Here is a 15060-nt window from a genome sequence, read left to right as displayed (position 1 = left end):
CCCATTGAGCCCAGTGGTACAGAGTTAGTGGGTTTCAGCCCATTGAGCCCAGTGGTACAGAGTTAGTGGGGTTCAGCCCATTGAGCCCAGTGCTACAGAGTTAGTGGGTTTCAGCCCATTGAGCCCAGTGCTACAGAGTTAGTGGGTTTCAGCCCATTGAGCCCAGTGCTACAGAGTTAGTGGGGTTCAGCCCATTGAGCCCAGTGCTACAGAGTTAGTGGGTTTCAGCCCATTGAGCCCAGTGGTACAGAGTTAGTGGGTTTCAGCTCATTGAGCCCAGTGGTACAGAGTTAGTGGGTTTCAGCCCATTGAGCCCAGTGGTACAGAGTTAGTGGGTTTCAGCCCATTGAGCCCAGTGGTACAGAGTTACTGGGTGTCAGCCCATTGAGGCCAGTGGTACAAATGCCTCTCTGTGAGATTGCTGTATCCTTCAGATACCGAAGCTGGTTGCAGGGTCGGCGGCCGTCTCCAGGATGTGTTGCTCAGATTAAAACGCCATGCATACAAGTATAAACATTCAACATTATTTACTAGTTGCCTGTCTGTCTGTCTGTCTGTCTGTCTGTCTGTCTGTCTGTCTGTCTGTCTGTCTGTCTGTCTGTCTGTCTGTCTGTCTGTCTGTCTGTCTGTCTGTCTGTCTGTCTGTCTGTCTGTCTGTCTGTCTGTCTGTCTGTCTGTTTTTCGGTCTGTCTTTCTGTCAGTCTATCTAGCTGCCAGCCTGTCTGCCTGTCTATCAGTCTGCCTCTGCATATCTGCCTGCCTTTCTGCCTGTCTACCTGTCTGTCTGCCTGTCTGTCTACCTGTCTGTCTGCCTGCCTCTCTGTCTGTCTGCATGCCTGCCTGTTTCTCTGTCTGTCTGTCTGCATCTCTGACTGTCTCTCTGACTGTCTGCCTGACTGTCTGCCTGTCTGTCTTCCTGCCTGTCTGCATGTCTGCCTCCCTGTCTGCATGTCTGTCTGCCTGTCTGCATATCTCTCTGCCTGTCTGTCTGTCTGTCTGCATCTCTGACTGTCTCTCTGACTGTCTGCCTGACTGTCTGCCTGTCTGTCTTCCTGCCTGTCTGCATGTCTGCCTCCCTGTCTGCATGTCTGTCTGCCTGTCTGCATATCTCTCTGCCTGTCTCTCTGCCTCTCTGCATGCCTCTCTGCCTGTGTGTCTGCATGTCTGTCTGCCTCTCTGTCTGCCTCTCTGCCTCTCTACCTGTCTCTCTGTCAGACTTATCTGGGGTTTTCTAATCCAAGGCCTTTCTTGTGAACTCGTCTGTAATGCCTAAATACGATTTGGGTGGAGCAGAATTTCATATTTGATGTTTGTTCCCATCGTCGTCTTCACAGACAGCTCTGATTCCTTGCCACAGTTACGGATTATAGCTAAATATGTGACGAGATGTTATGAATACAGAAAGATGTCCTCTCTCGGTTGTTTGACCTGTATTCAGTTAGTTTATCTTAATAGTGTACGGGTGTTCTGTAACACAGACTCAGCTCCATTCATCATTGGCTGCATGTACCTGTGTTGTTAGTGGAGTTACAGTATCACGCAGACTCAGCTCCATTCATCATTGGCTGTTTTAAAAATGAGAGAGAGAACGGCTTTTCCTGTGAAATCCTGCTTGTTAAGTCAAAACTAAATGACAAAACAAAGTGAGCAACCAACCCCAAATGTTGCTGGTTCGAAACCCCAGGCTGGCAAATTTGCAGTTTAGGTCTTGACCAAAGCAGTTAAGCCCCAGCAACTACATTGATTAAGGCAGCCCCCCCCCCACACCTGTCTGATTCAGAGGGGTTGGGTTAAATGCGAAAACCCATTTCTGTTGAACCTATTCAGTTGTAAAACTGACTAGGTATCCCCCTCTCTGAAGGGTTTAAAACTGACTAGGTATCCCCCTCTCTGAAGGGTTTAAAACTGTCTAGGTATCCCACTCTCTGAAGGGTTTAAAACTGACTAGGTATCCCCCTCTCTGAAGGGTTTAAAACTGACTAGGTATCCCCCTCTCTGAAGGGTTTAAAACTGACTAGGTATCCCCCTCTCTGAAGGGTTTAAAACTGACTAGGTATCCCCTTCTCTGAAGGGTTTAAAACTGACTAGGTATCCCCCTCTCTGAAGGGTTTAAAACTGACTAGGTATCCCCCTCTCTGAAGGGTTTAAAACTGACTAGGTATCCCCCTCTCTGAAGGGTTTAAAACTGACTAGGTATCCCCCTCTCTGAAGGGTTTAAAACTGTCTAGGTATCCCCCTCTCTGAAGGGTGTAAAACTGACTAGGTATCCCCCTCTCTGAAGGGTTTAAAACTGACTAGGTATCCCCCTCTCTGAAGGGTGTAAAACTGACTAGGTATCCCCCTCTCTGAAGGGTTTAAAACTGACTAGGTATCCCCCTCTCTGAAGGGTTTAAAACTGACTAGGTATCCCCCTCTCTGAAGGGTTTCAAAAAAGAGCTGGTTAGAGCCTGTTTATTACAGAGTGTTTGTGAGGACTGATTTTTAACAGCCTGTTGATGTCATTGTAACAGCCTGTTGATGTCATTGTAACAGCCTGTTGATGTCATTGTAACAGCCTGTTGATGTCATTGTAACAGCCTGTTGATGTCATTGTAACAGCTGATCTCCATCAGCATATACCTTAACAGGACACCACAGATTATAATGTTACTACAGCAGCTGAAGGCTCTACTATGTCGATTGGTCGTTGAGGATATCCAATGTCGAGTGACTTAAATCCATCATTTGGCCATTATACTTGAAATATGAACACTTCATGATGTCAATTACCTTGCAATATTCAAAACCTGCAGAGAAAACAGCTTCTTGCAATCTACTTTCCTCAGACATTAATCAAATCAAATCAAATGTATTTATATAGCCCTTCGTACATCAGCTGATATCTCAAAGTGCTGTACAGAAACCCAGCCTAAAACCCCAAACAGCAAGCAATGCAGGTGTAGAAGCACGGTGGCTAGGAAAAACTCCCTAGAAATGCCAAAACCTAGGAAGAAACCTAGAGAGAAACCAGGCTATGAGGGGTGGCCAGTCCTCTTCTGGCTGTGCCGGGTGGAGATTATAACAGAACATGGCCAAGATGTTCAAATGTTCATAAATGACCAGCATGGTCAAATAATAATAATCACAGTAGTTGTCGAGGGTGCAGCAAGTCAGCATCTCAGGAGTAAATGTCAGTTAGCTTTTCATAGCCGATCATTAAGAGTATCTCGACCACTCCTGCTGTCTCTAGAGAGTTGAAATCAGCAGGTCTGGGACAGGTAGCATGTCCGGTCAACAGGTCAAGGTTCCATAGCGGCAGGCAGAACAGTTGAAACTGGAGCAGCAGCACGGCCAGGTGGACTGGGGACAGCAAGGAGTCATCATGCCAGGTAGTCCAGAGGCATGGTCCTGTGGCTCAGGGCCTCCGAGAGAGAGAAAGAAAGAGAGAATTAGAGAGAGCATACTTAAATTCACACAGGACACCGGATAAGACAGGAGAAGTACTCCAGATATAACAAACTGACCCTATCTCCCCGACACATAAACTACTGCAGCATAAATACTGGAGGCTGAGACAGGAGGGGCCAGACGAGAATGTCTTGTTACTGATGAGGGAGCATTTCAGTTCAGACCTGGTTGGGAATATTTTAGTAACGACAGAGGTGTGCCATCAGCATCCTCCTATAAATCAGTCAATGAGGACAATATCCTCTCTTTCATCCAAGGTTTATCACAGATTACCCACTGAGTAGCTAACCCACTGAGTAGTCAACCCACTGAGTAGCTAACCCACTGAGTAGCTAACCCACTGAGTAGCTAACCCACTGAGTAGCCAACCCACTGAGTAGCTAACCCACTGAGTAGTCAACCCACTGAGTAGCTAACCCACTGAGTAGCTAACGCACTGAGTAGCTAACCCACTGAGTAGCCAACCCACTGAGTAGCCAACCCACTGAGTAGTCAACCCACTGAGTAGCTAACCCACTGAGTAGCTAACCCACTGAGTAGCTAACCCACTGAGTAGCTAACCCACTGAGTAGTCAACCCACTGAGTAGCTAACCCACTGAGTAGCTAACCAACTGAGTAGCTAACGCACTGAGTAGTTAACCCACTGAGTAGCTAACCCACTGAGTAGCTAACCCACTGAGTAGCCAACCCACTGAGTAGCTAACCCACTGAGTAGCTAACCCACTGAGTAGCTAACCCACTGAGTAGTCAACCCACTGAGCAGCTAACCCACTGAGCAGCTAACCCATTGAGTAGCTAACCCACTGAGTAGTTAACCCACTGAGTAGCTAACCCACTGAGTAGCTAACCCACTGAGTAGTCAACCCACTGAGTAGCTAACCCACTGAGTAGCTAACCCACTGAGTAGCTAACCCACTGAGTAGTCAACCCGCTGAGTAGCTAACCCACTGAGTAGCTAACCCACTGAGTAGCTAACCCACTGAGTAGCTAACGCACTGAGTAGCTAACGCACTGAGTAGCTAACCCACTGAGTAGCTAACCCACTGAGTAGTCAACCCACTGAGTAGCTAACCCACTGAGTAGCTAACCCACTGAGTAGTTAACCCACTGAGTAGCCAACCCACTGAGTAGCCAACCCACTGAGTAGCCAACCCACTGAGTAGCTAACCCACTGAGTAGTCAACCCACTGAGTAGTTAACCCACTGACTAGCTAACCCACTGAGTAGCTAACCCACTGAGTAGCTAACCCACTGAGTAGTTAACCCACTGAGTAGTCAACCCACTGAGTAGTCAACCCACTGAGTAGCTAACCCACTGAGTAGTCAACCCACTGAGTAGCTAACCCACTGAGTAGTCAACCCACTGAGTAGCTAATCCACTGAGTAGTCAACCCACTGAGTAGTTAACCCACTGAGTAGTCAACCCACTGAGTAGTTAACCCACTGAGTAGTTAACCCACTGAGTTGCTAACCCACTGAGTAGCTAACCCACAGAGTAGCTAACCCACCGAGTAGCTAACCCACCGAGTAGCTAACCCACTGAGTAGCTAACCCACTGAGTAGTTAACCCACTGAGTAGCCAACCCACTGAGTAGCCAACCCACTGAGTAGCTAACCCACTGAGTAGTCAACCCACTGAGTAGTTAACCCACTGAGTAGCTAACCCACTGAGTAGCTAACCCACTGAGTAGTCAACCCACTGAGTAGTCAACCCACCGAGTAGCTAACCCACTGAGTAGACAACCCACTGAGTAGCTAACACACTGAGTAGTCAACCCACTGAGTAGCTAACCCAATGAGTAGTTAACCCACTGAGTAGCCAACCCACTGAGTAGCTAACCCACTGAGTAGCTAACCCACTGAGTAGCTAACCCACTGAGTAGCTAACCCAATGAGTAGTTAACCCACTGAGTAGCCAACCCACTGAGTAGCTAACCCACTGAGTAGCTAACCCACTGAGTAGCTAACCCACTGAGTAGTTAACCCACTGAGTAGCTAACCCACTGAGTAGTTAACCCACTGAGTAGCCAACCCACTGAGTAGCCAACCCACTGAGTAGCTAACCCACTGAGTAGCTAACCCACCATGTTTTATGTCAGACAATTATGTTCAAACGGGCCTCCTCGTTTGTATCTGTCCCAGACACGGCACTCTGATCAAAAAGGTTTAGATTATGCTGAGTGTGGTGGACACTTCTCCCAGCTTTTCAAAATCCTAAGACGTAGATAGCGTCCATCGTGATTCGTGTCAGCGTTTTTTAGTTTTTCGAAAAACATTTATTCAGCCAACTTTTCATGGCAGGGTTTGAGGCTGCTGACTCTGTTTATGTGTGGCTGTGAGATTGATGTGGGTTGGAAGAGACCCTGCCTGTCTATTAAGATCTTCATTAGGTTAATTACCCCACATGTGGGATGCGCACAAGGCAGAAAGGTTTTGATGGGAGTCTTTACTTATTTGATTATGTCAGGATGCTGTCAGGATGTCAGCCTGCAGTTTTGGACAGACAATTGCTCCGTCCATTTTGAAACTCAACAAAGAGTTTCTGGTCTTTGCCTGTTTATACGTGACTGTGATTTTGGCATATACAACAATGGCAGTATGTGTATTGTCTAAGAGAATGAGAATGTTTTGAGTGGCAGCCAATTTGAAGTGTAAACCAGATGTGAACCTCTTCTGGCTCTTGAACGTAGTTCAATGTAAACAGTTTGTGGCAAACGGTTCAGGACAAAACGGTTCAGGACCAAAGGGTTCAGGACCAAAGGGTTCAGGACCAAACGGTTCAGGACAAAGGGTTCAGGACAAAACGGTTCAGGACCAAACGGTTCAGGACCAAACAGTTCATGACCAAAGGGTTCATGACCAAACGGTTCATGACCAAAGGGTTCAGGACCAAACGGTTCAGGACCAAAGGGTTCAGGACCAAACGGTTCAGGACCAAACGGTTCAGGACCAAAGGGTTCAGGACCAAAGGGTTCAGGACCAAAGGGTACAGGTCCAGTGTTGAGAAGTAATAATAGTGAAATTTCAGTCTGAGGACTGTGGGATGGCTTCTAAAACATTGAATCGATGGGTATTTCTCAAATCAGCTTACATTTTTGTCAAGACTTGAACAAATACACGTTTCATATGAGCTCAAGCTATGCAATGACGCAAATCTGAATAAAATGGACAAATTTTACTTTGTGTGACTGTTGCTGTAGAGACTGAATGGTCATCATGTTATATTATCATTCAATTAACAGTAAAACATGACCGGTTCAGTCACCTGTTTGCATCCTGTACAATGGATTAAAGTCAGCAATAAGAAAAGTGAGCAATAAAAGCAATAAGAAATCAACCTCTGGCTTTTATCGTCGAGTGTTCCAACTGCCTTTACCTCAAAATTAGTTCTTTTTTTTCTTGGTAAGCCATTCTCATTAATTTTGTCATTGTTGTTGAGCAGCCCTCCTCTCCTTTGTTTGCTGAAGCGAAGGTCTCACCTGATACTCTAAAACATGTCTCCTTTTATTCCGTTTGTAGTTCCTGTGCTTGAGGAACATCCGGACGTTCCTCGCTGCGTGCTGTGAGACATTTGGCATGAAGAAGACTGAACTCTTTGAGGCCTTCGACTTGTTTGATGTGCGGGACTTTGGAAAGGTAAGAAACAGGACATCTACGCTGTTTCATCGTGTGTGTGCAATGCCTTTGGAAAGGTAAGAAACAGGACATCTACGCTGTTTCATCGTGTGTGTGCAGTGCCTTTGGAAAGGTAAGAAACAGGACATCTACGCTGTTTCATCGTGTGTGTGCAGTGCCTTTGGAAAGGTAAGAAACAGGACATCTACGCTGTTTCATCGTGTGTGTGCAGTGCCTTTGGAAAGGTAAGAAACAGGACATCTACGCTGTTTCATCGTGTGTGTGCAGTGCCTTTGGAAAGTATTCAGACCACATTACTTTTTCCACATTTTGTTAGGTTACAGCCTTACTCTAAAATCGATTAAATAGTTTCCCCCCCCTCATCAATCTATACACAATACCCCATAATGACAAAGCAAAAACAGTTTTTTAGACATTTTTCCTAATTCATGAATAAACAAAACATAAATAACTTATTTACATAAATATTCAGACCCGTTGCTATGAGACAGGAAATTGAGCTCCGGTGCATCCTGTTTCCATTGATCATCCTTGAGATGTTTCTACAACTTGATTGGAGTCTGAAAATGTTCCTAAAGCACTGTACATACCCTACTCCCTTCACATATTTATCTTTGGGGGGAGGGGGTTCCATCTCTCACGCTGGAATCATCATGTTATCTGTTGCCCAAATGGGAAACACCTTGAGAATTATAGTGCACACTACTACAACAAGGTTATGCAAGGAGCTTAGTGTACTCTGTAGTGGGCTGTTATAGGAGTATAATATACACCATCACCGACTGTATGAGAGAACCCACCACTGTTGGATCACTTGAAGAGAACAGTATTGAGCCGCTACAGTTGGCTGCTCTTCCTCTGTATGTGGACACCATTTACCGCAACACTGTATGCTGAAAGCAGTTATCTTGACACATAGGACAAGGCTTCAGTTTCCCCTCATTAAGACAAAAACACTACAACGGTTTAGTTGTTATGGGGTGAAAAGCCTTGCTTTGCCTTGGTTCTTTATTGTGGTAGGACTATTTTTGTCATGTTGTAAGTATGTGGGGACAGTCCATGTTGTTAGTATGTGGGGACAGCCCATGTTGTTAGTATGTGGGAACAGTCCATGTTGTTAGTATCTGGGGACAGTCCATGTTGTTAGTATGTGGGGACAGTCCATGTTGTTAGTATGTGGGGACAGTCCATGTTGTTAGTATATGGGGGCAGTCTATGTTGTTAGTATGTGAGGACAGTCCATGTTGTTAGTATGTGGGGACAGTCCATGTTGTTAGTATGTGGGGACAGTCCATGTTGTCAGTATGTGGGGATAGTCCATGTTGTAAGTATGTGGGGACAGTCCATGTTGTAAGTATGTGGGGACAGTCCATGTTGTTAGTATGTGGGGACAGTCCATGTTGTTAGTATGTGGGGACAGTCCATGTTGTTAGTATGTGGGGACAGTCCATGTTGTTAGTATGTGGGGACAGTCCATGTTGTTAGTATGTGGGGACAGTCCATGATGTTAGTATGTGGGGACAGTCCATGTTGTTAGTATGTGGGGACAGTCCATGTTGTTAGTATGTGGGGACAGTCCATGTTGTTAGTATGTGGGGACAGTCCATGTTGTTAGTATGTGGGGACAGTCCATGTTGTTAGTATGTGGGAACAGTCCATGTTGTTAGTATGTGGGGACAGTCCATGTTGTCAGTATGTGGGGACAGTCCATGTTGTTAGTATGTGGGGACAGTCCATGTTGTTATTAGTATGTGGGGACAGTCCATGTTGTTAGTATGTGGGGACAGTCCATGTTGTTAGTATGTGGGGACAGTCCATGTTGTTATAGGTATGTGGGGACAGTCCATGTTGTTATTAGTATGTGGGGACAGTCCATGTTGTTATTAGTATGTGGGGACAGTCCATGTTGTTAGTATGTGGGGACAGTCCATGTTGTTAGTATGTGGGGGCAGTCCATGTTGTTATTAGTATGTGGGGGCAGTCCATGTTGTTATTAGTATGTGGGGACAGTCCATGTTGTTATTAGTATGTGGGGACAGTCCATGTTGTTATTAGTATGTGGGGACAGTCCATGTTGTTGTTAGTATGTGGGGACAGTCCATGTTGTTAGTATGTGGGGAAAGTCCATGTTGTTAGTATGTGGGGACAGTCCATGTTGTTAGTATGTGGGGACAGTCCATGTTGTTAGTATGTGGGGACAGTCCATGTTGTTAGTATGTGGGGACAATTCCATGTTGTTAGTATGTGGGGACAGTCCATGTTGTTAGTATGTGGGGACAGTCCATGTTGTTAGTATGTGGGGACTGTCCATGTTGTTAGTATGTGGGGACAGTCCATGTTGTTAGTATGTGGGGACAGTCCATGTTGTTAGTATGTGGGGACAGACCATGTTGTTAGTATGTGGGGACAGTCCATGTTGTTAGTATGTGGGGACAGTCCATGTTGTTAGTATGTGGGGACAGTCTATGTTGTTAGTATGTGGGGACAGTCCATGTTGTTAGTATGTGGGGACAGTCCATGTTGTTAGTATGTGGGAACAGTCCATGTTGTTAGTAAGTGGGGACAGTCTATGTTGTTAGTATGTGGGGACAGTCCATGTTGTTAGTATGTGGGGACAGTCCATGTTGTAAGTATGTGGGGACAGTCCATGTTGTTAGTATGTGGGGACAGTCCATGTTGTTAGTATGTGGGGACAGTCCATGTTGTTAGTATGTGGGGACAGTCCATGTTGTAAGTATGTGGGGACAGTCCATGTTGTTAGTATGTGGGGACAGTCCATGTTGTTAGTATGTGGGGACAGTCCATGTTGTTAGTATGTGGGGACAGTCCATGTTGTTATTATGTGGGGACAGTCCATGTTGTTAGTATGTGGGGACAGTCCATGCTGTTAGTATGTGGGGACAGTCCATGTTGTTAGTATGTGGGGACAGTCCATGTTGTTAGTATGTGGGGACAGTCCATGTTGTTAGTATGTGGGGACAGTCCATGTTGTTAGTATGTGGGGACAGTCCATGTTGTTAGTATGTGGGGACAGTCCATGTTGTTAGTATGTGGGGACAGTCCATGTTGTCAGTATGTGGGGACAGTCCATGTTGTTAGTATGTGGGGACAGTCCATGTTGTTATTAGTATGTGGGGAGAGTCCATGTTGTTAATATGTGGGGACAGTCCATGTTGTTAGTATGTGGGGACAGTCCATGTTGTTATTAGTATGTGGGGACAGTCCATGTTGTTATTAGTATGTGGGGACAGTCCATGTTGTTATTAGTATGTGGGGACAGTCCATGTTGTTAGTATGTGGGGACAGTCCATGTTGTTAATATGTGGGGGCAGTCCATGTTGTTATTAGTATGTGGGGACAGTCCATGTTGTTATTAGTATGTGGGGACAGTCCATGTTGTTATTAGTATGTGGGGACAGTCCATGTTGTTGTTAGTATGTGGGGACAGTCCATGTTGTTAGTATGTGGGGACAGTCCATGTTGTTAGTATGTGGGGACAGTCCATGTTGTTAGTATGTGGGGACAGTCCATGTTGTTAGTATGTGGGGACAGTCCATGTTGTTAGTATGTGGGGACAGTCCATGTTGTTAGTATGTGGGGACAGTCCATGTTGTTAGTATGTGGGGACAGTCCATGTTGTTAGTTGTGGGGACAGTCCATGTTGTTAGTATGGGGGACAGTCCATGTTGTTAGTATGTGGGGACAGTCCATGTTGTTAGTATGTGGGCACAGTCCATGTTGTTAGTATGTGGGGAAAGTCCATGTTGTTAGTATGTGGGGACAGTCCATGTTGTTAGTATGTGGGGACAGTCCATGTTGTTAGTATGTGGGGACAGTCCATGTTGTTAGTATGTGGGGACAATTCCATGTTGTTAGTATGTGGGGACAGTCCATGTTGTTAGTATGTGGGGACAGTCCATGTTGTTAGTATGTGGGGACTGTCCATGTTGTTAGTATGTGGGGACAGTCCATGTTGTTAGTATGTGGGGACAGTCCATGTTGTTAGTATGTGGGGACAGACCATGTTGTTAGTATGTGGGGACAGTCCATGTTGTTAGTATGTGGGGACAGTCCATGTTGTTAGTATGTGGGGACAGTCCATGTTGTTAGTATGTGGGGACAGTCCATGTTGTTAGTATGTGGGGACAGTCCATGTTGTTAGTATGTGGGGACAGTCCATGTTGTTAGTATGTGGGGACAGTCCATGTTGTTAGTATGTGGGGACAGTCCATGTTGTTAGTATGTGGGCACAGTCCATGTTGTTAGTATGTGGGGACAGTCCATGTTGTTAGTATGTGGGGAAAGTCCATGTTGTTAGTATGTGGGGACAGTCCATGTTGTTAGTATGTGGGGACAATTCCATGTTGTTAGTATGTGGGGACAGTCCATGTTGTTAGTATGTGGGGACAGTCCATGTTGTTAGTATGTGGGGACAGTCCATGTTGTTAGTATGTGGGGACAATTCCATGTTGTTAGTATGTGGGGACAGTCCATGTTGTTAGTATGTGGGGACAGTCCATGTTGTTAGTATGTGGGGACAGTCCATGTTGTTAGTATGTGGGCACAGTCCATGTTGTTAGTATGTGGGGACAGTCCATGTTGTTAGTATGTGGGGACAGTCCATGTTGTTAGTATGTGGGGACAGTCCATGTTGTTAGTATGTGGGGACAATTCCATGTTGTTAGTATGTGGGGACAGTCCATGTTGTTAGTATGTGGGGACAGTCCATGTTGTTAGTATGTGGGGACAATTCCATGTTGTTAGTATGTGGGGACAGTCTATGTTGTTAGTATGTGGGGACAGTCCATGTTGTTAGTATGTGGGGACAATTCCATGTTGTTAGTATGTGGGGACAGTCCATGTTGTTAGTATGTGGGGACAGTCCATGTTGTTAGTATGTGGGTACAGTCCATGTTGTTAGTATGTGGGGACAGTCCATGTTGTTAGTATGTGGGGACAGTCCATGTTGTTAGTATGTGGGGACAGTCCATGTTGTTAGTATGTGGGGACAGTCCATGTTGTTAGTATGTGGGGACAGTCCATGTTGTTAGTATGTGGGGACAGTCCATGTTGTTAGTATGTGGGGACAGTCCATGTTGTTAGTATGTGGGGACAGTCCATGTTGTTAGTATGTGGGGACAGTCCATGTTGTTAGTATGTGGGGACAGTCCATGTTGTTAGTATGTGGGGACAGTCCATGTTGTTAGTATGTGGGGACAGTCCATGTTGTTAGTATGTGGGGACAGTCCATGTTGTTAGTATGTGGGGACAGTCCATGTTGTTAGTATGTGGGGACAGTCCATGTTGTTAGTATGTGGGGACAGTCCATGTTGTTAGTATGTGGGGACAGTCCATGTTGTTAGTATGTGGGGACAGTCCATGTTGTTAGTATGTGGGGACAGTCCATGTTGTTAGTATGTGGGGACAGTCCATGTTGTTAGTATGTGGGGACAGTCCATGTTGTTAGTATGTGGGGACAGTCCATGTTGTTAGTATGTGGGGACAGTCCATGTTGTTAGTATGTGGGGACAGTCCATGTTGTTAGTATGTGGGGACAGTCCATGTTGTTAGTATGTGGGGACAGTCCATGTTGTTAGTATGTGGGGACAGACCATGTTGTTAGTATGTGGGGACAGTCCATGTTGTTAGTATGTGGGGACTGTCCATGTTGTTCGTATGTGGGGACAGTCCATGTTGTTCGTATGTGGGGACAGACCATGTTGTTAGTATGTGGGGACAGTCCATGTTGTTAGTATGTGGGGACAGTCCATGTTGTTAGTATGTGGGGACAGTCCATGTTGTTAGTATGTGGGGACAGTCCATGTTGTTAGTATGTGGGGACAGTCCATGTTGTCAGTATGTGGGGACAGACCATGTTGTAAGTATGTGGGGACAGTCCATGTTGTTAGTATGTGGGGACAGTCCATGTTGTTAGTATGTGGGGACAGTCCATGTTGTTAGTATGTGGGGACAGTCCATGTTGTTAGTATGTGGGGACAGTCCATGTTGTTAGTATGTGGGGACAGTCCATGTTGTTAGTATGTGGGGACAGTCCATGTTGTTAGTATGTGGGGACAGTCCATGTTGTTAGTATGTGGGGACAGTCCATGTTGTTAGTATGTGGGGACAGTCCATGTTGTCAGTATGTGGGGACAGACCATGTTGTAAGTATGTGGGGACAGTCCATGTTGTTAGTATGTGGGGACAATTCCATGTTGTTAGTATGTGGGGACAGTCCATGTTGTTAGTATGTGGGGACAGTCCATGTTGTTAGTATGTGGGGACAGTCCATGTTGTTAGTATGTGGGGACAGTCCATGTTGTAAGTATGTGGGGACAGTCCATGTTGTTAGTATGTGGGGACAGTCCATGTTGTTAGTATGTGGGGACAGTCCATGTTGTAAGTATGTGGGGACAGTCCATGTTGTTAGTATGTGGGGACAGTCCATGTTGTTAGTATGTGGGGACAGTCCATGTTGTTAGTATGTGGGGACAGTCCATTTTGTAAGTATGTGGGGACAGTCCATGTTGTTAGTATGTGGGGACAGTCCATGTTGTTAGTATGTGGGGACAGTCCATGTTGTTAGTATGTGGGGACAGTCCATGTTGTTATTATGTGGGGACAGTCCATGTTGTTAGTATGTGGGGACAGTCCATGCTGTTAGTATGTGGGGACAGTCCATGTTGTTAGTATGTGGGGACAGTCCATGTTGTTAGTATGTGGGGACAGTCCATGTTGTTAGTATGTGGGGACAGTCCATGTTGTTAGTATGTGGGGACAGTCCATGTTGTTAGTATGTGGGGACAGTCCATGTTGTTAGTATGTGGGGACAGTCCATGTTGTCAGTATGTGGGGACAGTCCATGTTGTTAGTATGTGGGGACAGTCCATGTTGTTATTAGTATGTGGGGAGAGTCCATGTTGTTAATATGTGGGGACAGTCCATGTTGTTAGTATGTGGGGACAGTCCATGTTGTTATTAGTATGTGGGGACAGTCCATGTTGTTATTAGTATGTGGGGACAGTCCATGTTGTTATTAGTATGTGGGGACAGTCCATGTTGTTAGTATGTGGGGACAGTCCATGTTGTTAATATGTGGGGGCAGTCCATGTTGTTATTAGTATGTGGGGACAGTCCATGTTGTTATTAGTATGTGGGGACAGTCCATGTTGTTATTAGTATGTGGGGACAGTCCATGTTGTTGTTAGTATGTGGGGACAGTCCATGTTGTTAGTATGTGGGGACAGTCCATGTTGTTAGTATGTGGGGACAGTCCATGTTGTTAGTATGTGGGGACAGTCCATGTTGTTAGTATGTGGGGACAGTCCATGTTGTTAGTATGTGGGGACAGTCCATGTTGTTAGTATGTGGGGACAGTCCATGTTGTTAGTATGTGGGGACAGACCATGTTGTTAGTATGTGGGGACAGTCCATGTTGTTAGTATGTGGGGACAGTCCATGTTGTTAGTATGTGGGGACAGTCCATGTTGTTAGTATGTGGGCACAGTCCATGTTGTTAGTATGTGGGGAAAGTCCATGTTGTTAGTATGTGGGGACAGTCCATGTTGTTAGTATGTGGGGACAGTCCATGTTGTTAGTATGTGGGGACAGTCCATGTTGTTAGTATGTGGGGACAATTCCATGTTGTTAGTATGTGGGGACAGTCCATGTTGTTAGTATGTGGGGACAGTCCATGTTGTTAGTATGTGGGGACTGTCCATGTTGTTAGTATGTGGGGACAGTCCATGTTGTTAGTATGTGGGGACAGTCCATGTTGTTAGTATGTGGGGACAGACCATGTTGTTAGTATGTGGGGACAGTCCATGTTGTTAGTATGTGGGGACAGTCCATGTTGTTAGTATGTGGGGACAGTCCATGTTGTTAGTATGTGGGGACAGTCCATGTTGTTAGTATGTGGGGACAGTCCATGTTGTTAGTATGTGGGGACAGTCCATGTTGTTAGTATGTGGGGACAG

The 15060-nt window shown here is 45.7% G+C and overlaps 1 protein-coding gene across 3 annotated transcripts in view; it reads left to right on the top strand.

The window, feature by feature from the left end:
- Positions 1 to 15060, top strand: part of LOC124039463 (guanine nucleotide exchange factor VAV3-like) — a 211840-nt gene that overhangs the window by 32992 nt on the left and 163788 nt on the right. For all 3 annotated transcript variants that reach the window (XM_046355457.1, XM_046355456.1, XM_046355458.1), the window contains exon 2: positions 6968 to 7084. In XM_046355457.1, coding sequence (XP_046211413.1) covers positions 6968 to 7084 — 117 coding nt within the window. The remainder of the gene's footprint in view (positions 1 to 6967; positions 7085 to 15060) is intronic.

The sequence above is a fragment of the Oncorhynchus gorbuscha genome, linkage group LG07 (assembly GCF_021184085.1).
Source record: "Oncorhynchus gorbuscha isolate QuinsamMale2020 ecotype Even-year linkage group LG07, OgorEven_v1.0, whole genome shotgun sequence".
NCBI classification, from domain to species: domain Eukaryota; kingdom Metazoa; phylum Chordata; class Actinopteri; order Salmoniformes; family Salmonidae; genus Oncorhynchus; species Oncorhynchus gorbuscha.
The sequence above is the reverse complement of the archived record's forward strand: the minus strand, read 5'-3'. Positions and strand labels throughout refer to the sequence as shown.